This window comes from Eutrigla gurnardus (genome assembly GCF_963514095.1).
Source record: "Eutrigla gurnardus genome assembly, chromosome: 6".
In the NCBI taxonomy this organism is placed as follows: Eukaryota; Metazoa; Chordata; class Actinopteri; order Perciformes; family Triglidae; genus Eutrigla; species Eutrigla gurnardus.
This window is the reverse complement of record NC_139920.1, coordinates 26,397,746-26,417,983: the sequence shown is the minus strand read 5'-3', so window position 1 is coordinate 26,417,983 and position 20,238 is coordinate 26,397,746. Positions and strand designations below refer to the sequence as shown.

The 20,238-nt window shown below is 44.6% G+C and overlaps 1 protein-coding gene across 3 annotated transcripts in view; it reads left to right on the top strand.

Moving 5' to 3' along the window:
• LOC311014567 (myosin IXB) overlaps positions 1 to 19,495 on the top strand; it is a 48,212-nt gene extending 28,717 nt beyond the window's left edge. Inside the window, exons 6-44 of one of the 3 annotated variants that reach the window (XM_084011228.1) lie at positions 1,198 to 1,260; positions 2,593 to 2,692; positions 3,098 to 3,198; positions 3,578 to 3,707; positions 3,794 to 3,883; positions 4,433 to 4,549; positions 4,736 to 4,870; positions 5,345 to 5,466; positions 5,606 to 5,747; positions 5,869 to 6,064; positions 6,526 to 6,601; positions 7,139 to 7,231; positions 8,600 to 8,713; positions 9,411 to 9,450; positions 9,577 to 9,699; positions 9,801 to 9,881; positions 10,057 to 10,167; positions 10,490 to 10,615; positions 10,705 to 10,854; positions 10,967 to 11,127; positions 11,257 to 12,429; positions 12,600 to 12,675; positions 12,794 to 12,912; positions 13,568 to 13,686; positions 14,195 to 14,376; positions 14,468 to 14,575; positions 14,668 to 14,838; positions 14,929 to 14,970; positions 15,066 to 15,177; positions 15,295 to 15,368; positions 15,774 to 15,966; positions 16,075 to 16,203; positions 16,394 to 16,499; positions 16,632 to 16,763; positions 16,889 to 17,012; positions 17,161 to 17,211; positions 17,956 to 18,071; positions 18,157 to 18,296; positions 18,942 to 19,495. In XM_084011228.1, the coding sequence (XP_083867354.1) occupies positions 1,198 to 1,260; positions 2,593 to 2,692; positions 3,098 to 3,198; positions 3,578 to 3,707; positions 3,794 to 3,883; positions 4,433 to 4,549; positions 4,736 to 4,870; positions 5,345 to 5,466; positions 5,606 to 5,747; positions 5,869 to 6,064; positions 6,526 to 6,601; positions 7,139 to 7,231; positions 8,600 to 8,713; positions 9,411 to 9,450; positions 9,577 to 9,699; positions 9,801 to 9,881; positions 10,057 to 10,167; positions 10,490 to 10,615; positions 10,705 to 10,854; positions 10,967 to 11,127; positions 11,257 to 12,429; positions 12,600 to 12,675; positions 12,794 to 12,912; positions 13,568 to 13,686; positions 14,195 to 14,376; positions 14,468 to 14,575; positions 14,668 to 14,838; positions 14,929 to 14,970; positions 15,066 to 15,177; positions 15,295 to 15,368; positions 15,774 to 15,966; positions 16,075 to 16,203; positions 16,394 to 16,499; positions 16,632 to 16,763; positions 16,889 to 17,012; positions 17,161 to 17,211; positions 17,956 to 18,071; positions 18,157 to 18,296; positions 18,942 to 19,492 (5,989 nt within the window). In that variant the 3' untranslated portion in view covers positions 19,493 to 19,495. The remainder of the gene's footprint in view (positions 1 to 1,197; positions 1,261 to 2,592; positions 2,693 to 3,097; positions 3,199 to 3,577; positions 3,708 to 3,793; positions 3,884 to 4,432; positions 4,550 to 4,735; positions 4,871 to 5,344; positions 5,467 to 5,605; positions 5,748 to 5,868; positions 6,065 to 6,525; positions 6,602 to 7,138; positions 7,232 to 8,599; positions 8,714 to 9,410; positions 9,451 to 9,576; positions 9,700 to 9,800; positions 9,882 to 10,056; positions 10,168 to 10,489; positions 10,616 to 10,704; positions 10,855 to 10,966; positions 11,128 to 11,256; positions 12,430 to 12,599; positions 12,676 to 12,793; positions 12,913 to 13,567; positions 13,687 to 14,194; positions 14,377 to 14,467; positions 14,576 to 14,667; positions 14,839 to 14,928; positions 14,971 to 15,065; positions 15,178 to 15,294; positions 15,369 to 15,773; positions 15,967 to 16,074; positions 16,204 to 16,393; positions 16,500 to 16,631; positions 16,764 to 16,888; positions 17,013 to 17,160; positions 17,212 to 17,955; positions 18,072 to 18,156; positions 18,297 to 18,941) is intronic. The other 2 variants (XM_084011230.1, XM_084011229.1) reach the window with 2 other exon arrangements.
• The last annotated feature ends 743 nt before the right edge of the window (positions 19,496 to 20,238 follow it).

Sequence of the window (20,238 nt, the reverse complement as noted above, 5' to 3'; positions counted from 1 at the left end):
TGTTATATATATTATATAGAAAATAATAAACTTTTAGGGAAGGATCACATTCGTATTTTGCCTCCTGTTGTAGGTTTTAATGCTCCAAACATGACATGTATTTGTCGTGATGTAAAAATGAGAGTCAGTGAGACCCATTGCACGTCTGCTCCATTTTCTGGAACCTATCCTGGAAAGGGTTCAGATGTGAAATGGGTTCACTGAGAAAAATTACCTCCACATGTAAGGAAACTGAAATACTGGACACACTTCCAAGGAACGCAGATTCCTAGTTGGTGGGAACTTCTGCTTTTTTTTTTTCTTTCTTTTTTTTTAAACAAGCAAGCGCTGAAAGCTCACTTGGCCTGTATTTCTAAATAAAATAGATATTTCAAAAGCCTTTGTCCCAGTGACGCTTTTATGGGACGCCTCTAACTAGTTCAAGAAGGACAGCGTAATGTGAATTCCTGCCAGTCCTCAAGGCTCTGTCCTGTCAAGAACATCTGATTCTTCTTTATGCATGTGCATTTTGAACTTGTGTGGTAACAATCAATATTTCCCCTTCGTAAATTAAGATTAAACAGTATTTGTGGGTGTGGCCATGACAACAAGAACAAATCATACCCCAACATTATTTTTTTGCATAGAAGTTGCAGTGCAGACTATTGCAGACTAGAAGACAAACTGGCAGATAAACCTGTAGATGTATGGTCTCAGTTAATCCATCTGCAGTTTAAGCAGATGGACACACAACCATGTTTCTCACAGCACGGCTCTATTCTTAGCCTGCCATGAGGACTGGCGTCAGCGTTGTTTTTGCCTGGATATAGAAAAAACAACTGTTACTTATAAAATCTGATTTAGACAACTTTATGGCCTTGGCCTGGTGAAGTGCGTAACTGTTGCTTTTAGTGCGTGCGTGTGTGTGTGTGTGTGTGTGTGTGTGTGTGCGTGATGTGATACAATTCATCTGACCGTATCAGAATGCTTTGTTCACTCCGTGATTGTTTCGGCCATCTGTCCTCACTTCCCCTCCTACACCTCCTCATTTTTTAGTACCGGCCCACTTTCACATATGACCTGAAAGCAGACAGACAAAGCTGATTGACCTTTAGCGTTAAGTGATTCATCTTCATTGTGTTTTCTTCTTCCCTTTTTTTTTTTTCCTCCCCTGTCCTCTTCTACTCTCCCTTCCCTCTTTTTCTCTCCGTCTCGTAGGGCTGTGGTGGAGAAGTATCTCCTGGAGAAGTCTCGTCTGGTCTCCAGAGAGAAGAACGAGAGGTGAGGAAGAACTGGAGGGGTCTTGACCCTTCACCCCCACTGACCTTCGTGGGGCCCTCTGTGCAAACATGGGATGCCCCTGATGGTTGGATATGAGGTTCAACTGACTGCTTAGATCTTCTTAAACACATGTCCACAGTGAACTGAGTAATGTTACCCACTGATATCAGTGGTAGGACAATAAATGTAGCAGTGATTGATCATATTGATTTATTTTGCTGTTGTGACCTTTGGTTTGTGTGAGTTTGGAATTAACTGCTGCTATTAAAACGAGATAAAAACGTGAGAAAAAAAATCCCTTTCCTGTCCTCACCACGTAGTCACTCACTCATGTTTAAAGTCATGTGAGCTTTTGTTACTCACCGTGATATTCACTAGCGACTAGACTGCAGGTCGGTTGTTACTTGTGTGATTAATACCCAATTAAAGTGTTAGGGGAGTTAGCACCTCCTCCACCGTCTTGTCATTTGAAGAGCGATATATTACTGATGAATGAGTCAAAAGAAGAGAGAGAGACAGACCAATGAAAGAAAGAAGTTACAATGTTTCCATATTGACTGTACGAGATGCAGTAAACGTGGTCGTTATTCAACCGTTGTTGACACAGAAAGGCTTTTTTTCTAATTGCACAAGTCCTGCTTATGGTTTCCATATGAGATTTGTACAGGTAAAGATGCACAAAACCACTCATGGGGGTTAGTCTTTAATACCACAACCTACCACTCAGCAGCTGTAAGTTGGAAGAGTGTTACACATTCACGTTTCCTGACCAGCTTGTTTTGGAAAATGTAGTCCCCTTACATGGACAAGCCCGCCTCCGTAACCGTAGCCGCCTGCTCAGTGTCCTGTTAATCACCTAGCCTACACATGCTGTTGTCTGTGTGTCTTGCCCGTCTAGTCAGGGAGTGACTCCACTGTATGATGTAATTGTTTCTTAGTGATAAGTGTGGAAACTCATTACTCCCGGGTGCTAATACAACAAAGCGTTGTCGCCTATCTACCTGCCTGTGCCCACTGATAGCACAAGTGGAAAACTGATATCATTGAGCTGCAGACATTGTCTTTTTTTCTAGCTTTTTTTACAATGTGTTGACTCTTGTTTTATCACACAAAAATCTTTCACCCCCTTGTTTGTGCCCATAAACATGAAGCTCATATCAACTGATTACTGCTTGCCACGTAATAAAACAAATAAACAATGGAATCATGTACTAATTAATTCTTCCTTTGAGCAGGCAGTTTTAAATAATGTTTTCTTGCCGTAATTACTTGGTGTGAGTACTATTTTTGTGTATAACACGGGCTTCAAGGACAATGTGTTGTTTTTTTAAGGAACTACCACGTGTTTTACTACCTGTTGTTGGGAGCTTCAGAGGAGGAGAGGAAAGAGTTCAAGCTACTGCCGCCTGAAGACTACTTCTACCTCAAGCAGGTACAGTACTGCCCCCCCCCCCCCCCCCCCCATCACATCCAGCAATTTATTGTCTGTCCATTTGATATAAACTATACGTTTTCTGTTATTCTACCCTGTTCAGTCTGTCGTTGTGTGCGATTTGACCTTTGAGGTAACACTGTAATTCACTGTGAGCTGACCCTGTATTCATGAAGACTGTCAAGCTTCTGAATACGCTGCTCTATACACTCCCAGCTCACTGCGCACATGTGCACTGCATCTTAATGAAGCAGTCTTTGTTCACTCTCTCGTTTTTATTCCCCCTCTTTCCTCACCCTCCTCCTCATTTACCCCCTTTCCTTCACCTGTCCCTCCATGTTGTGCTTTTTTCTGTCTTCTCATCTTTATACACCTCTTACTAACTGTTTGTCCTTGTCTTTGTAGCAAAACTTTAAGATAGAAGATGAGGAAGACCTGCGTCATGACTTTGAAAGGCTGCAGCAGGCGATGGAGATGGTTGGCTTCCTTCCTGCAACCAAGAAACAGTGAGTGAATCAGTGTTCAATATATCGTTTGTAATGCAGGAAAGACACATAAAGTTGCGGTTAAAATCCATCCCGAAGCATTTTTCCGCTGAAAACCGAGGTTATTTTGGTCTGGACGTCGAGTCACATTACCAAAAATACAAATGATAATAGACGGACTGTTTAGAACAGCAACAGCACAATAATAGCTGCATCAAATTGGCTAATGTAGCCGTTTATTAGAAACGGCGTGCGGATGCATCGCAATACAATGCTTCTATTCAGTTTACTTGTTATTAAACTTAAATAGATGAAAAAATAAGGACTTTTCTGGCGTTTGTCATATGACTGCATTGACAAATGCCTTCAACTCATGCAATTTTTTGGGACTGTGTTGCAGGATCTTTTCAGTGCTTTCGGCCATCTTGTATCTAGGCAACGTGACCTACAGGAGGAAGTCGACAGGCCGAGATGAGGGGGTGGATGTGGGACCACCAGAGGTCCTGGCTACGCTGTCTGACCTGCTGAAGGTAATGTATGCGTTCTGTGTGACTCCATACTTCACCGTATAGCCAGTCTGGCTGTCGAGCATTAACCCGCGTGGCTCCCCTGTCAGGTTAAAGAGGAGCTGCTGGTCGAGGCGCTGACGAAGAGGAAAACGGTGACGGTCAACGACAAGCTGATCCTCCCCTACAGCCACTCTGAGGTCGGCACCAGCATCCTGTCATTACTATAATGCTGTCCAACTGCACACTAATTGGTGGCCTTGTGTGTCTGCGTCTACCTTCTTTCTTCATACAGCACTCTTCTTCCTGTCTGTGTTTTTATGTTCTGCTTTTCTTTGCTTCGATAAAGCCCTCGCATACGTTTGCCTCCGTCAGACTTTTATTAAAGCACACTATGAAATGCAGTGCTGGAATGTAACATTAAGTACATTGTAAGTACATTGTGTACAGTCATTAAGTACAAATGTATGGTGGTTGAGTATTTAGTTTGTCTGCTACCTTATACTACATTATTATAATTATATTATACTACATTTCAGATGGAAATACAGCGCTTTTTCCTCCACTACATTACATATATTCTATACCTTTACTACTACTACTACTTTGTAGATTCAGATTAATTAAACAAAATACAATCAATATATAATTATAATGAAATATCAGTATATTTTGATGCTAATCAAATCAATCGGAGTACTTTTTCCACCACTGAAGTTTTCGTCACAAGTTGCTCTTTCTCCCACCAGGCTATCACAGCCAGAGACTCCATGGCCAAATCTCTGTACAGCGCCTTGTTTGACTGGATCGTCCTGCGCATCAATCACGCTCTGCTGAACAAGAAAGATATGGAGGAATCTGTCCCAGTAAGACACAAACATGAGCATACACACAGAACAGAACCCAAAGTGTTTGAGATTTACTCTGCTGACATACCTGAAGGGTGTGTTAAACCTCATGAAATGGTATATATATTGTTGTTTTTGGGAGGATCATTGGTTTGCATCCCCCTTCCTGCTCCTCACTAGTGTTCGGGTGGTCCTCTCTTCCAGTGTTTGTCCATCGGTGTCCTGGATATTTTCGGCTTTGAGGACTTTGAAACCAACAGCTTTGAGCAATTCTGCATCAACTATGCAAACGAGCAGCTGCAGTATTACTTCAACCATCACATCTTCAACCTGGAGCAGGTGAGTCGTCTCGTTTCGTTTGCCACTCCACCCAAATATTTTTTCATGAGTCACCGAGCCAGACATCGTCAGAAGGTTTGCTCCCCTGTGATTCAAACGAACGACGCTCTCCTCTGCTCTGTGTTAATAATGAATACTAACACGGTGACTCATCTAAACATTTCCTCTCTGAAGGGAGATAAGGTTACACGCTAGTTCACATCAGTTTATCTTATCCTTCAGAGCCTGATCACAACAGGAATGCAATGGATTTATTGTTCAAATATTTAGTAGGTTATACAGCTGCATCTTTTAGCATACGTCATATAATTATCACATCTGTTCTGGATGTTTTTGATATTTATGTGTATTGTTTTTACATTTGAGACCATAAGGTTAAATAGCTCAGCTAAAAAGATTAACAGTGGAATTGCCAAACTTCTTAACATGACATTGAGCTTATTCAACCAAATGTTCTGTGGTAAACTCAACCAGGAGGAGTACCAAGCAGAGGGAATCACCTGGCACAACATCGACTACACAGACAACGTGGGCTGCATCCATCTCATCAGCAAGAAGCCCACGGGCCTGCTCTACCTGCTGGATGAGGAGAGCAAGTAAGAACACATTCACACATGGTTCATTCATGTCTTATGGTTGCAAGTAGAATGAAGTTTGGTTATATTCAGTTTGTCACATATTTTCTTTCTGTTAATCCTTTGTTCCCCTTTCCTCCTCTCTGTGCCTGTACTCCAGCTTTCCACACGCCACAGATGAGACTCTATTAGCCAAATTCAAGCAGCAGCACCAGGGGAACAAATACTTTGTCCCCACACCAGTCATGGAGCCCGCCTTCGTCATTCAACACTTTGCTGGGAGAGTCAAATATCAAATCAAGGTAAGGAGGATGGACAGAGAAGACGTCGGGTGACATATTTTAGCTGGTTACACTTATAAACGAGAACATTTGTGTGTTGATGGTGCAATTCTAATGTGTTTCCTTTATTTGACGTCACCAGGATTTCAGGGAGAAGAACACAGACCACATGCGTCCAGACATCGTGGCATTGCTGCGGAGTAGCGACCGCGCCTATGTACGGCAGCTCATCGGCATGGACCCGGTGGCCATGTTTCGATGGGGCATCCTGCGCGCCACCATCAGAGGCATCGCTGCCTTTAATGAAGCTGGCCGCTCCTGGGCCGCCAAAACTTCAGGTACATTATCGGTGTGACAGTGGCAGCCTGCACGCAAACACACCTTTACGCAAAAGTAAAGTGGATTCATTATAGTAGATACATTTCCAATTGTGTCACACTAGCTGCCTTCCCTCCACTTGTGCAGCTTATACCACATCTTCAGAGTGCTGCAGTTTCTCTGCTCTGTAATAAAGCCTCTCAGGTCAGACACAGACAGGAATACGGAGGAACGTGAGGCATCAGGAGGTTTTTATATTTCCCGTGCAGCTCTCAATCCTCCAGACTATTTTGGTGCTCTCAGGCGTAGCCCTATGACGCACCAGCCCTTTTTTTATGTGGATTAACAAGATTAAATAAGGTTAAGACAAAACCATAAAAACAAACGGCTCAAGTCATGTGATTCTAATCACCCTTTTTTTCTACGTAAAAGCCTACTTATGATAAATACATTGTGTTATTTGTTATTTTTCTGCTTTTAGGTGTTGTCCGTCCAATCTCCAGGACTCCTTTAGGAGAGCTCCAGCGACCCAATGCCCCTGTAGACAGAATGTACAAGTAAGTAATGTACATAATTGAATACAAAACTATGACACTTGGTCTTTGTTGGGTTTGGGCTGGTTTTCCAGTTGCCAGGTCTGTTTCCCCTGAGGAGTCCGTCTGCTGTAACACCTGTGGGTGTGGAGGCAGACTTCCTTTTCTTTCATGGCTTGCGCTGACTGGTTACGTTAAATAGAATCAATGTAATGTGCAGCCTTCGTGAAGCTGCGACATTTCCTCCACTTATAAACTACACAGCTACATATTTCCTGTTTGATGCTCCTTGTTGAAGGTAAAGGAACTGTTTCAAATGGTTGGTGAACTGTGGACCTCCACATGTATCCTGTGGTGCTGGATGAGATGAGGAAGGACAATGTCAGACACCTAAAGTCTCTTCAGCTGAGTTACTGTAACTGACAGAATCCCAGGCTTTTTTTTTTATTCTTTCATTACCCTGACAGATGAATCCTCCTTCACCTCATCTCAGTCACCCCAATCCTCTCCACCCGTTGGTGACCCCCCACTGTGTGCGGTTCTCTCCTCTCCCCTCCACAGACGAGCTTCTATGCTCGATTTCTACTTTGATCACTCAGAGGACCGTCCTTTAGAGGCCTTTGAAGACATCTTTGCTAGCTATGAGAGTAAGAAGTAAGTGCATTTGGTGGACAGGAAAAAGGAATGAAGAAGTGAGGCCAAGCAGGAAGGAAATGTGTTTTGTTTTTGGGTAATAGATACCAGTTTGCTCCATCTTCTGAGTTTGCTCTCATCTGAAAAAACAAATCATTTTTTAGCTATTTAATAAAGCTGAATCCAGAACAAAGAAGGAATGGGTTTTTATCACAGAAGGTCCAGCATGTTACGATGTCTGCTTCTTTAAAAGTGAAAGTATAAGTTCAGAACACGCAGTACAAAGTTACCCTTTACCTTGCATTCTATCACTTCCCTCACTTAGTCCACTTATTTTACTGTAGCTGTGATAATCTCTCTCCTTCCTCACGTTTATTATTCCTGCTATAGAGCACAGGAAGGTGTTTGTCCTGGCCTCTTCTGATTAGCCACCCGGATTACTTACATCAACCTTGGAAGCACACTAAGTATTCATACACATACAGAGGCATCAAATCAAATAGCCAAAAATAATTGGGGGAGCTTTCTCAGATTGGACCCAAACGATGGAGAATATTTTCAGATTTTTGGGCCCTCTGAATCCTGACCCTATACCTTCAGATCTAAAACCGATCTGCAAACGTGGAGATGTAGAGGTCGGATTCACTGTGGCTCATTTTGCTGTATATGTTACCCATTCCTTCACTGCCTGGACCTCTCTTTTCATGCTCAGTCATGGTAAGTATATAAAAAAATGATTGCATGGACCAGCTCTGGAACACAGAAACAACTCGATATTAACCTCACCAGACCCAGTGTCCAGCGTAACACCAGCCCCGAATTAAAAGGAAGCGTAAATCCAACCGCGTCACCAGTAACAACTTACAGTCACACAGCCAGTAACAATCCCAGCATGGAAAAAGAAAAGCCAACCACACTGAACGTCAGCTCAGCTCTGCATGTAACTACCACAGTGGCAGGGATGTGGGTGTGAATACAATCCCTTCGTGCCCCGATCTCTTCCTGTGTCTTTTTCAGTTCTTAATAGAGATATGGCAGCATAGTTGGGTGGTCTTGAGGTTTTCATGCTCGTAATCATCAATCAATCAGTGGTGGGAGAATATATTTGGTGGGTTATTCTTCATGGAGAATAAGCAGAGCATGATGTTCCTTTTGATCAGACCCCCAGCTATCCTGCAGTCAGTGTGTGCTTTTTGTCTTTGGTAACTGCGGTGGTGTGTTTTCTTCTAAGGTGTCCTAACAGTGGTGTTATATCACGCCCCACTTTTTTTTCCCCCTGGCCTTTCCTTCCTCCTTTTGTCGTTTTTTTTTCCCCCTCCCTCCTCTTGCTCCCTGTACTCCTCCTCTCTTTCCCACTCCACACTGGGTGTGCGTGTCTGGTGCTATCAGAGACATGCACGCAGAGATCATCAGCTCCATTAAGAACTTACAGTTGGATGGCGAGGACCCCCGCAAGCTGCTGCAGTCCTGGGGTCGTCTCCGCTTCCCTCGACACGTCCTCCAGTGAGTCTGCAGACAGACCTGGCGTCAGTGCTTCTCCAGATCGCTCCAGTCTAGTTGGCTCATGCAGAACATTCTCCGATTAAAGTTTTCCCTCCCCCAAGATCAATGTAGCGTATCCTCAAATAGTTCTGACCAGCCACGTTCAGCTCGTACACCACTTTGACATAACCATACATAGTTATAGCTGTCACATTTATAGACACTTTTCTCTTGAAGGATAAAGCTTAAATGCCTTGAATACCTTCGGCTGCATGAGCATCATCAGAAGACTGTGCTGGCATGTGAGGTCTTTTGGAACTTCTTGTGAAAGTAACAGAGAGACCCTGAACGTGGATTTAAGACTCAGTATGTAGTGATGATGGCAAGAGAGCATGTCTGTCTGTGTATGGGGAGTCTCTGCTGAGCTGGTTGTACCGAGGTACATCCCAACCCCTGCAGGAACCTCCCCTCCGCCTCCTCCCCGTCATCCTCACCTTCTTCACTCATTCATGCCTCATTTCTGCCCATTAATCATCTCATCTTCCAGGCGAAACTCTGGATTTCATCACAGACTGACGCATGACTGCATGAAGAAGTCAGCCGTCTGTACTAACCCCACCTTCATAAACTCCACCTACTTCTTGTTCCATCCTCAGGTCTGAAACACTTAAATCCTCCAAACTCACCCTGTGTCTTTTTTTCCTCTTATTCTTTGCAGGAAAAACAAAACCATCAAACAGAGGCAGGTCATTCCCAAGGTAAAGCTGAGGAAAGACCAAAGGATAAGGAGAATATATTGTTTTTGTTGTCAGTTGATATGATATTGCTAGTTTTACCATTGGTTTTATGTTTGAGATTTAATTTATTGTATTAATGCTTTGCAGAGTTTGCTGGATTCTCGCTCTCTGAAATTCATTGTGAGCCTAACGCTGCACGATCGCACCACCAAGTCACTACTCCACCTGCACAAGAAAAAGAAGACCCCCAGTATCAGTGCCCAATTCCAGGTAACATAACCTACAACAGCATGCACGTTACATGCATAAACAAGCCCTCCACGCAGCAGTCCTGAACATTCAGTACACCCCTTTTTCCTCGTTTTCCTCAGACTTCTTTGACCAAACTCTTGGAAACTCTGAACAGAGCAGAGCCTTACTTCATCCGTTGTATCCGCTCTAATGCTCAGAAGGTAAGAATCTGGTATTATTACTTATATGTAGTTTGTTCTTCAATATCTTCTCTTCACATCCTTGGTCTCTTAATTATGTGTTAAACATCTATACTGAAAGTATTTCATAGGGGTTCACATCTGAAGCAGTAAGGCTTCAACTGAATGTGCTTCTTGTGTCCTTGCGTTTGAGCAGAAGGAGATGTATCTGGATGAGGCCTTGGTGGTTCAGCAGCTGCGCTACACAGGAATGCTGGAGACTGTTCGCATCAGGCGGTCAGGCTACGGAGCCAAGTACACATTCCAGGTACTGTAAAGTTCCTCCTCCTTTAGGATAATCCATGTGATAATCACACACCAATGTAGGCATTGAAGATAACATATTCTGGTGTTGGATGGAAACTGCTGCAATCACCTGCAACAATACCACAAACAAAGACAGTAAAAATATAATGCAAGGAAGCATTTATACGCAGATAATTGCCTGCATGGGCATAAATATCATGAATATCTGTATTATTTTAATATTGGGTGTTGTATTTAGACAATTCATCTTAATCAGATATGTCCTTTCTTGACCACCAAGTCATTTCTTTATTTGTATTATCTTTGTTGTCTTGACCCTGCAGGAGTTCATAGAGCAGTTCAGGGTTTTGCTGCCAAAGAATGCAGCTGCCTCTAAAGAGGACATCTCAGCGCTGCTTGACAAGAAGATGGGCCTGGACCCCACCACGTACCAGATAGGCAAAACTAAGGTACGCCACTAAACTCCGCCCACTGCTCCTAAGCTGTATCCTTGTCCTGTTTCTGTGCATGTGAACTCTGATGCGTTCCCTCTGTTCAGGTGTTCTTGAAGGAGCTGGTGCGACAGCAGCTGCAGGACACGCTGCACAAGGATGTAATGCGTAAGATCATCTTCCTTCAGCGCTGGTTCAGAGGTCGCCTGCAGCGAAAAGAGTTCCTGGACATGAGACAGGCAGCCATCTTGATTCAGGTAAACATTTATTTTTGTTGGGCTGTCTTTTTTGTACATTCATTTTGTCCCCATTTTAGTTTTTAAGGGACAATTAGAGAATGATACTGATCCTGTCCTGTTTCCTGCTTAGCGTTCATGGCTCAGGTACTGCAAAGAGGAGCGCAGGCGACGGGCAGCAACTCTGATCCAAGCTGCATGGAGAGGGCACAGACAGAGATCAGAGCTCCACCGCCAAAGAAAGGGCGCTACCAAAATACAAGCCCTGGTCAGAGGACACTCGGCACGCAGAAGGTAACGACACAGGAGAGTTTGTCACTGTAAACAACATCGTTATGTTAAAAGCCCAGTTCAGAACAAGTCAGCTGGACCGCAGTTGGACAGGAAATGTTTAAAAATATATTTTTGTTTTGTGTATTACAGGTGCCACTCCATTCGTGAGGAGAAACACAAAAAGGAGGAGGAGGAAAAAGAAGCTCTGAAGAGGGCAGAAGAAGAGGAAATGAAGAGGAGAGAAGAGGAGGAGGCAAGGAGACGAGCAGAGGAGGAGGAAGAGAGGAGGAGGATGGAAGAAGAAGAAGAAGCAGCAAGGAGAAAAGCCGACGAGGAGGAAGCGAGGAGGAGAGCAGAAGAGGAGGAGGAGGCCGCCAGGAAAGCACAAGAAGCACAGAAAGGGAGAGAAGAGGCAGAGAAAAGACTGGCAAGCGAGCCTCAAACAAGAGAGGATCCGGATATAGAACTGGTCACAGAGGAGATGCTAGAGAATGTCCAGGAGACAGAGGAGGAGAGAGGAGGGTCAGACAGAGTGGTTGATACAAGCTCACATGCAGAGGAGGAACAGGGCAAGGATGACGAGCCGGAAGATGAGGATGAGGAGTTGGATTTGGAGACCAACGGTACACTGGCTGAGGCTGGACCCCAGCTGGACGAGAAGGAAGATGGTGAGGATTTACAACAGGCGGATTCCACACTGTCCTCTGGTGGGGTCACCTCCAACACACTTACAGCCACGTCTACAGACGAGGGGTTGGAAAAAGAGACTCCCAGCAATACCTCCACATCTTCCAATGAAAAGAGTGCACAAGTTTCAGCTGTCGGCAAAGGCCAGTCATCCAGGAGCCAGGAGAAGAGAGAGCAGAGGAGACGAAGAGGCCTGGAGCACAACCAGCGAGAGACTGAACGAGCTGCCTCCTCTTCCTCCACCTCAGCAGGCAGCAAGGATCAAACATCGCAGCCAAAGAGCAAAAGCCTGGAGACCTCTAAGCTGAAAGAGCGGACGGACAGCAAGGAGCTGGACCAGTACACCTTTGTGGCCTGGAAACTGAAGGAAGACAAAGGAGGGAAGAAGGAGGCGAAAGCCTCTCCGCCTTCTGCCGGTCCTGTTCGCCCGTCTTCCTTACCCCTGCACATCGCTGACCCTATGCCTGACAGGAACGGTGTAGGTGATGGCGTCGGAGCAACAAACCTGCACCGCCGCCCCGGGGCAATTAAGGAGAAGCCGGAGAAGTGGAGGGGGAGGAGGAGTAACGGAGAATACTCTGAGAGTTCCAGCCCTCCACTTCACAACAGTCAGGAAAGGAGGAAAAAGAAACTACTGTACGTTTTCTCTTCTGGTCATATTCTCTTACCTCGGCTTTAACAGATGTCAACTTTGTGAAAAACATTTGTTCTTTCTGACAAAGAATACAAAGAGACATAATAATAACCACATAGGAAAAAAGTTGTGATTGCCATGCATTTTTATTTTTCTCTCTGCTCTTCTGCAGTACTGAAACAGCCTCCTCATCCATTGACAGTTTGTCTCCGGGCTCTGAAGGAGCTGGTGCTTTTTCATCCAGAGAGGTATTTTAATTCATTTGTTGTTATGGAAACATTCAGTTATAACCTGAACTGGAAATCAGGTTCTGGTCCAGTTAATCTGCACATATGTTATCACTTCAAATTGTTTTCCGTTCTGTAGATGATTTCCCCCTCAGAAAGTCATCCTGATGGCTCAAAGGGAAGCTCCCTCAGAAAGAAACAGCAAGATGGTTCTGGTCACCAGGACTCTGCACACTCCATGCCGTCCACACCAGACAGGTACTGAACTGTACTGGACCAGCCTATAGATGAGTGATCAGGGAGTGGGATGCAGCAGAAGTGAAGCACAGGACAATGTGTCCAGTAGACGATGTCTATAGTATCAGTATTGTTGCAATATTTGGTTTTTCACTGTCTAGACAAATATATTAAAAGTAAATCATCACATGGAATCATCCTCGGTGTAATCTTAACCTATTGCAATGCTTCTTGAATCAGATTTTTCCTGGGAAACCTCAAACCATCCTCGTCTTCTTGTGGTTTTGCACGTTCACAGCTGGAAATTCCTGATAGCTGAATTTACTCTCCATGGATTTATATGCCAGAAATAAACACTTCGTGAGGGTTAGGGTTTTATCAGACCGAGGCATCGGGTTGACTGTTTTGTGTATATTTTGCATCGTTGCTATGGAGACACTGCTGGAGCAGAGGTTGAATATGTGGCATTTAATCTCGTTCAGGAAGATTCAGGTTTGATGGTATCTTCTACTAACAGGTATATGATTAAGAACAGAAACCCTCAACAAACTTTACTGATAAAAATGTTGTGAGATATGACGAACTGAAAAATGTCATTTGAGAGTCTCACACTACTTTTTTTTTAACAAGTTTTAAGAATATTCTTTAAAGCTTTCTGTGTTTCTGTGTCCTGCAGGTCGGGTGGATTCTTCAGCAAGATTTTGAAAAAGCGGCCACATAAGGAGGCCCAAACTCCAGACAACGGAGAAATGACGCTTGCTCAGATTCTCAATGATAGGCCAACAGGAGGGGAAGGTAAATAATACTATTCAGTGTATCTTTGTGTAGTTTCAGCAGAAGGTTTAACTAGAGCTTTGTTTTTTGTGGGGTGCCACGTTCCCAAAGCTGGTAAAAAAAAAAAGGGGAGTAATTCAGCAGTGTTCTAAAAATGATCCAACTGATTATATTTCATTGTCAGTCAAATATATTTTGTAGTTATTTTGAACTGCTGGACTACCGAGTCCCCTTTCATCACACCTCATGAAGTGAGAAATGGAAAGAAAACACATCTGTATTATCACTAATATTCTCAGGCCTCCACTTATCCTGTTGCTTGCTTTCTGAGAAAATACTGACCCGTGCAGGATCACGCTCAGTGCAAACAGAATAACATTACTCTGAGTTTTGTGTCCTCCATAGTTCTAATCCTTTACATTCTGCATTAGAGGTTTGCTTTCAGTTTGAGAAGCAGAGAAGTATTCTAAGTATGATTCTTTCACGATACGTGTGAAATACGTATGAAAACATTCTCTCTGCCTTTCAGCCCCAACGTCCGGACAGCCATCTCGGCCACACGGGGACCGCGCTGGTAAAGGTTTAGGCCGCAACCCCACCATAAAGATCAGTCGTGCCACGCGTGTCTCTGAGCAGTGGAACGCCTCGCTGGATCGGGAAATCACCAACGCCAATGAGCTGCGGCACCTCGATGAGTTTCTGGGCAACCAGGTGAGTGAAAATGAACGAGATGTTTACTTGTTGTAGGAAGTGATTGTATCATATTTACCCGCCGAACTATTTTGTGTTGTTCCCTTTACAGGTCAATGATTTCCGCTCCAGGGGGAAGTCACTGTCGGCCACAGAGTCCATCTTTGTAACGGCCACCATGCAGTTCAGGGAGACTATCAAAGCCATGTATTCTCTCCCAGTGAGTTAGTCTGCAGGGACATAACACAGTCACAATACGTCCAGGTCCATGTTCTTCCTCAGCATCTTCTCCTTTCCCCTGAACGTTCCCAGAAACCCACCATTGGCTATAAAGGTCTGATGACCGGCTACCAGAACAAAGTGATCCACCTGGCAGGCGACAAGCAGAAAGGAGAAGTCCAACTTGTGGTCAACCTTTTCCAGTCGGTGCTGGATGGCTTCATTAGAGGAGAGATGAAGAAGGAGGAGGCTGAACCTGCAAAGGTGAAAACACAAAACATCCATCATCTTTCTGTCTAATTAGTCATAATGTGAAAAAATAATGTATTCATGCTCTTTTGTGTGTTTTTCCAGCCGGCTAAAGCTAGAAAGAAAAGGAGGAAAAAGGATAAAAGTGTAAGTTTGCAGTTTAAAGTTAACATTTCATCAATTCATTCATCAATGATTTAATTTAGATTATGAATTCTAACTGAGCGACTGTGTCTTGTCAGATGGAAAGCCCCCTCGATCACGTTTTCGTCAACTATCAGGTCAACATTATGCAATCATGTGACCAGTGTAGTTCTTACATCTGGGGCATGGAGAAGGCCTACATGTGCAGCTGTGAGTTAACAAACATCTTTTTCATCTTTTTTTTTTTTATTATTTTGTTTGTGTTCAAGTATTAAGAATAAACCTTGAAGCATAACATGAAGAAATGAGTCTGGTCTGGTTTTACAGATTGTAAAATGGTCTGCCACAAGAAGTGCCTCTGCAAAATAGTCACCGACTGCTCCACCTTCTGTACCAAAAAGGTAGGTTTTCGATTTTAGAAATCACAAGCCAGGATTAATAACGTGCTTATGATTTATAAGGGCTTGTAATGAGGCATGGATTTATACAGTGAAGGCAGTCCATGACTCAAATAAGCACATTTTGTCATTAACTCCTCATTGCAGAATTCATCTCTGCACTCTAAGATAAATTACTCACTATTACAGTATCTCATTTTAGTTTATTTTAGGAGTGGGGCAGGACTTGTCCCTGTATATTGTGTATATAGTATACATTCGAACAAAGAACAGTGTCTTACTTTAGAAAAAAAACACCTTCATCTTGATTATATTTCAGCATCTGATACTGAAGTGAAGAATGTGTGATTTCCATCCATGTCGTGCATAGATGGTATAAGTAGCCTGCTGTGTGTCTGAATCAAACAGAGTGACGAGGAGTCTGGCGGTCTGCACTTCGGCGTGCGTGTGCGCCACCTGGTCAGCGATAAGAACCCGGTACCCATGGTGCTGGAGATGATGCTGGAGCACGTGGAGATGAACGGCCTCTACACCGAGGGCATCTACCGCAAGTCTGGCTCGGCCAATCGCATGAAAGAGCTGCATCAGCGACTGGAAACCGGTTAGACACCTTTTTGACATTCACAGATAACTGATAAAAATGTGTCATGGCTCCTATATTGATGTATTTTTTTTCCTCCCATGCCAATGTGACGTTGATGGTGTTTAGACCCCCACCTGGTCTGCCTCGAGGACTATCCCATCCACACAGTGACCGGCCTGGTGAAACAGTGGTTGAGGGAGCTTCCAGATCCACTCATGACCTTCATCCATTACAGTGATTTCCTGCATACAGTTGGTGAGGAAGACGTTCCCCACCAGGGGGCAGTACTGAGCTTTGGTTTTCAGAGTTTTCCTTATCTCCTGCTCGGTTGTAGACGTTTTTTATGGCATGTTTTTGAAAATGGTCACGATTAAAACGGAAATTAATAAAAAATATGATTATGGTTTATTATAGGGTTTGCATTATCATGTGTTTTCTCCTCTAGAATTGCCAGAGAAGCAGGAGCAGCTCCAAGCTATCTACAAAGTGTTGGAAGAGCTTCCTTCAGCCAACTTCAGCACATTGGAGAGACTTGTCTTCCACCTCGTCATGTAGGGATTCTGCCTTATATGATTTATTGGTTGTCATTTCCATACATATTCACTTTACCCCAGGTTTAACTTGGATGATACAGTATGTATGTGCGACTGAACACCATGCTAATATCTAATGAACTGTTGCAGGGTGTGTAAAGAGGAGGCTCACAACCGGATGTCTCCTAACTCGTTGGCCATAGTGTTTGCCCCGTGTATCCTGCGCTGCCCAGACAGCGCTGACCCACTGCTCAGCATGAAGGATGTTGCCAAGACCACCACGTAAGAAAAACAAAAACTAAATCTGCCTTTTGCTTTTCCACAATATGGATTACTCCGTTCTGTATCGTTAATTAGTGAATCTGCACACGTACCCTCTGACATGCCGTTCCCTCCTCCGCCTGCAGGTGTGTCGAGATGATCATCAATGAGCAGATCAGACTCTACAATGAGAAGATGGAGGAGATCGAGCAGCTGGAGTATGCCGAAGCTCTAGCAGTCAACCAGCTCAAACTCAAGAGAAAGAACACGGTGGGGAAACTGGATCACCTTTTGTTTGATTTTTAGTGTGGTCTCAATACCACGGCGACGGCAACGTTTCAGATTGTTGCTCAGCCTCGTGCCTGGATGTAAAGGAATGACGTGGGTAACGTGGCCAATGTTCCTTGTCTCTCTTTAGCACTACTGGCATTTACCTCTCAGGTTCTCAGCTCCTTACAAAGGAGTGGTGGTATGTATCATCGAGTTCTCCTAGTAGCTGTAGTGTGTAGTCGTGGGCCGTGTAGAAGGCGCCTGTGCATGGCATGTTAGATGTGGGTGACACTCGGGCTGTTTTTTTTTTAATCCATCTTCCCGTAATCCTTTTGGCTCTTCCTTACTAACTAGTAGTAGTTTGCATGTTGCTGTGTGTTATTCTTGTTCTCCTCATAAGAGGACAAATGGTTCTGGGTTGGTGCTGTGATCATACTTATGTCGTCTCATTGGAAGACACATGCCTGAACGCAGTATGACTTGCAAAGCTTGATGGTTATCATTTTTTCTTTGTGCTATTCCAATGTCTTTCTATCTTATTCCAAGACCACAAAGCTCTGAAAGTCATGTTGTACTTATTGTTGAGTGGTTGGACATTTCTGGATTGCGGTGATGTGTCTTTTAACGTTTAATAGAGTGCCAATTAACTGTTTGCATACACGCCTTACACCAGTACTGTGTTTTTATTTTCACCAGTAATGTTTTCAAAGGATTTAAATGTGTTCACTAGCTTCTTTTGTATGGCAGCATATTCAGTTATTTATATTCACAGATGTGCTGCAGGAATGATGTGCAGATGCATGAACGCTCCATCCAGCTCCTTCTCTTTACCTCACTAACAATACCTTTGGGTCAAAGGCCATGTGTGTTTTGTGGTCGCTTATGTTTATTGTGTAATTACATTTATATAGTAATTACATTACATATATTATGTGTGCTGCAGGTTCATGAGAAGGTCAGTTCTGATCTCAGCGTGGTCCCTGAGAACGAGCCTCTGGACTCGGACACAGAGGCTGAAAAGAACCTGGTGGAGCGCATCAAGTCCATCAAACAGGAGAAGTAAGGATGCGTTCTGAGTTATTTCACAATATCTTAGTGAAGCGTCCTTCTCCAGCTCTCATTTCTCCGATGCCCTTCATTGCAGAGAGGACCTGGCCTGCAGACTGCCAGAGATGGAGCAGCCTGGTTCAGACCAGGAGAACTTTGACTCCGAGGCCTCCCTGAGCTCCGAGAGCCTTTTGGACGAGCAGCAGCGCTCCTCCGTCCACGGCTCAGAGCCCGAAGGTCAGTATTAAGCTTGGGTCTGGCCGTTCCTTCCTTTTTCTCTCACTCACCTGTGGGTTTCTGATCAGACCAGACCTGTTTTTTGTGGCGCAGGTCTGGACCAGTGATGGTGATGGGGGTGGTGACGTCTGCTCTGTAACCAAGCAGGTTGGAGGAACAGCAACCGTGTTTGTGTGTTTGTGTGTGTGTGTGTTTGTGTGCATAATGTCGGCACACCCATGTATGCATGTAAATGCATGTGTGGCACAGAAGCATGCTCAAACGTTATCCAAATGAATCAATTGAACATTTGGCACAGTATATCCAAACAGATTTTTTGCCCCGGGGCGCCCTCACACTAGGCACAGTTGCCCCGAATCGTGCCGAAGCACCTTTGTGCCCCCTCCCCAGTCCCCTGCTGGCCTGCACTCACATTGCTTGAGCACGGTACAGAGCACTCACACAACTTTGGGGGTCAAACATGCTTGGGCACGGTACGGATTGCCTAGTGTGATTGCGCCCTAATTGTACCTCACTGAACATGATTGTGGGTAGCTAACATGGTTGCATGCTCTTCCATTGCTCTTTGCCCTCTTGTTGTGTGAATTTTGAGGGAAAACATTATTTATCTTCCTCAACTCTTTATCGTTCCTCTCTCTCTTCCAGGGCGAGGTGAACCCCAGCTGAGGAGATGCAAGCCAGTGTGTCCACCCAAACCATCAGACCTGGCCCAGCGACCAAAAGTCCCCGGTGGACACGCCTCTCTGCTCACGCCTGCCAGCTCCACCTCCTCTCTGTCCAGCTGTGTGTCTTCAACCTCTGAGTCCTCCACCGCCTCCTTCAGGCATCCGCTGCAACGCCGCAGCCCCATCATCCCAGGCACGGTTAAACTCCCGCACGGCGTCATCTCCCACTCTCCAGTAGTGAGTCCAACTCGGACGCATACCCCTCCTGCCAATCAAGCATTAAAGTACTTGGTCAGGAAAAGAGAGCAACCAGGCCGCCGTAAAGACAGCACCCAATCCCTGTACATCGACAGCCCCGTGTGTGACCTGTTGTTGCATTTTTCTTCCTGCCCTCCCTCCACTTCCTCCTCCTCGTCCTCCATCACCGTGGTAACGCCCTCTCCTCAGCACCAGCACCCCGACACTCAAGCCCCAAAGGGCCAGAGACGTTTTTCTGACCCGGACATACCTTATATGGACGATGACGTCTGAACAGGGCAGAGCAAAAAAAAAAGACGGAGAAGAGAAGGGGATGAGAGGCGACAACCTCCGACTAGTCGCGGATGACAGTGATGGATTGTAGAGAGCCGGGGGGACGATAAGAATCAAGAATCGCAGTAGAGGAACGTCACCTGTACCTGTGAATGTGACAAGATGTGCAGTATTCGCAGTGGATCTACAAAGCTGAACAGCAGTGGCACAGAATGGAGGCCGTCCCACTCGCTGTCGTCAGTGGGAACTCATCAAGGAACTGCAAATGTGTCTTGTTGTCGTCTCTGACAGTAAAAAAATAACTGGACAAGATGTTGCCAAGTAGCTTTTCTACCATTTTAATATATTGTGGTTACTGTTGAAGAGTTGGGATAGAGGTTGTGTTTTCTGTAGCCTCATAAAAAATGGACCGGCAATTTTGTTTTCTTTCTCCTGTTTTTTTTTTTTTTTTTTTAAACACATTTGCTAATTGGAGGAGAGATTGCAGGTTCCAGCCGCACTTTTCATTTCTTAGTTCTCCTTATGAGTGAAACATGCTCATTGAAACGTTAGCTAGTGCCTTGGTAATGTACAGTAAGAGAAACTCATTTCTCATGTCATGTTATGGACACATCGTGCTCACATCGGGAGGGAGGGGGGGGGGGGTATTTTGGATTGAGAGAGGGTACTTTTTGTCGTCTGTGACCTTTGTGTTTGTTGTACTGATCCGACGCACGGCGGGTTTGAACCAAGGACCTAAACATGCA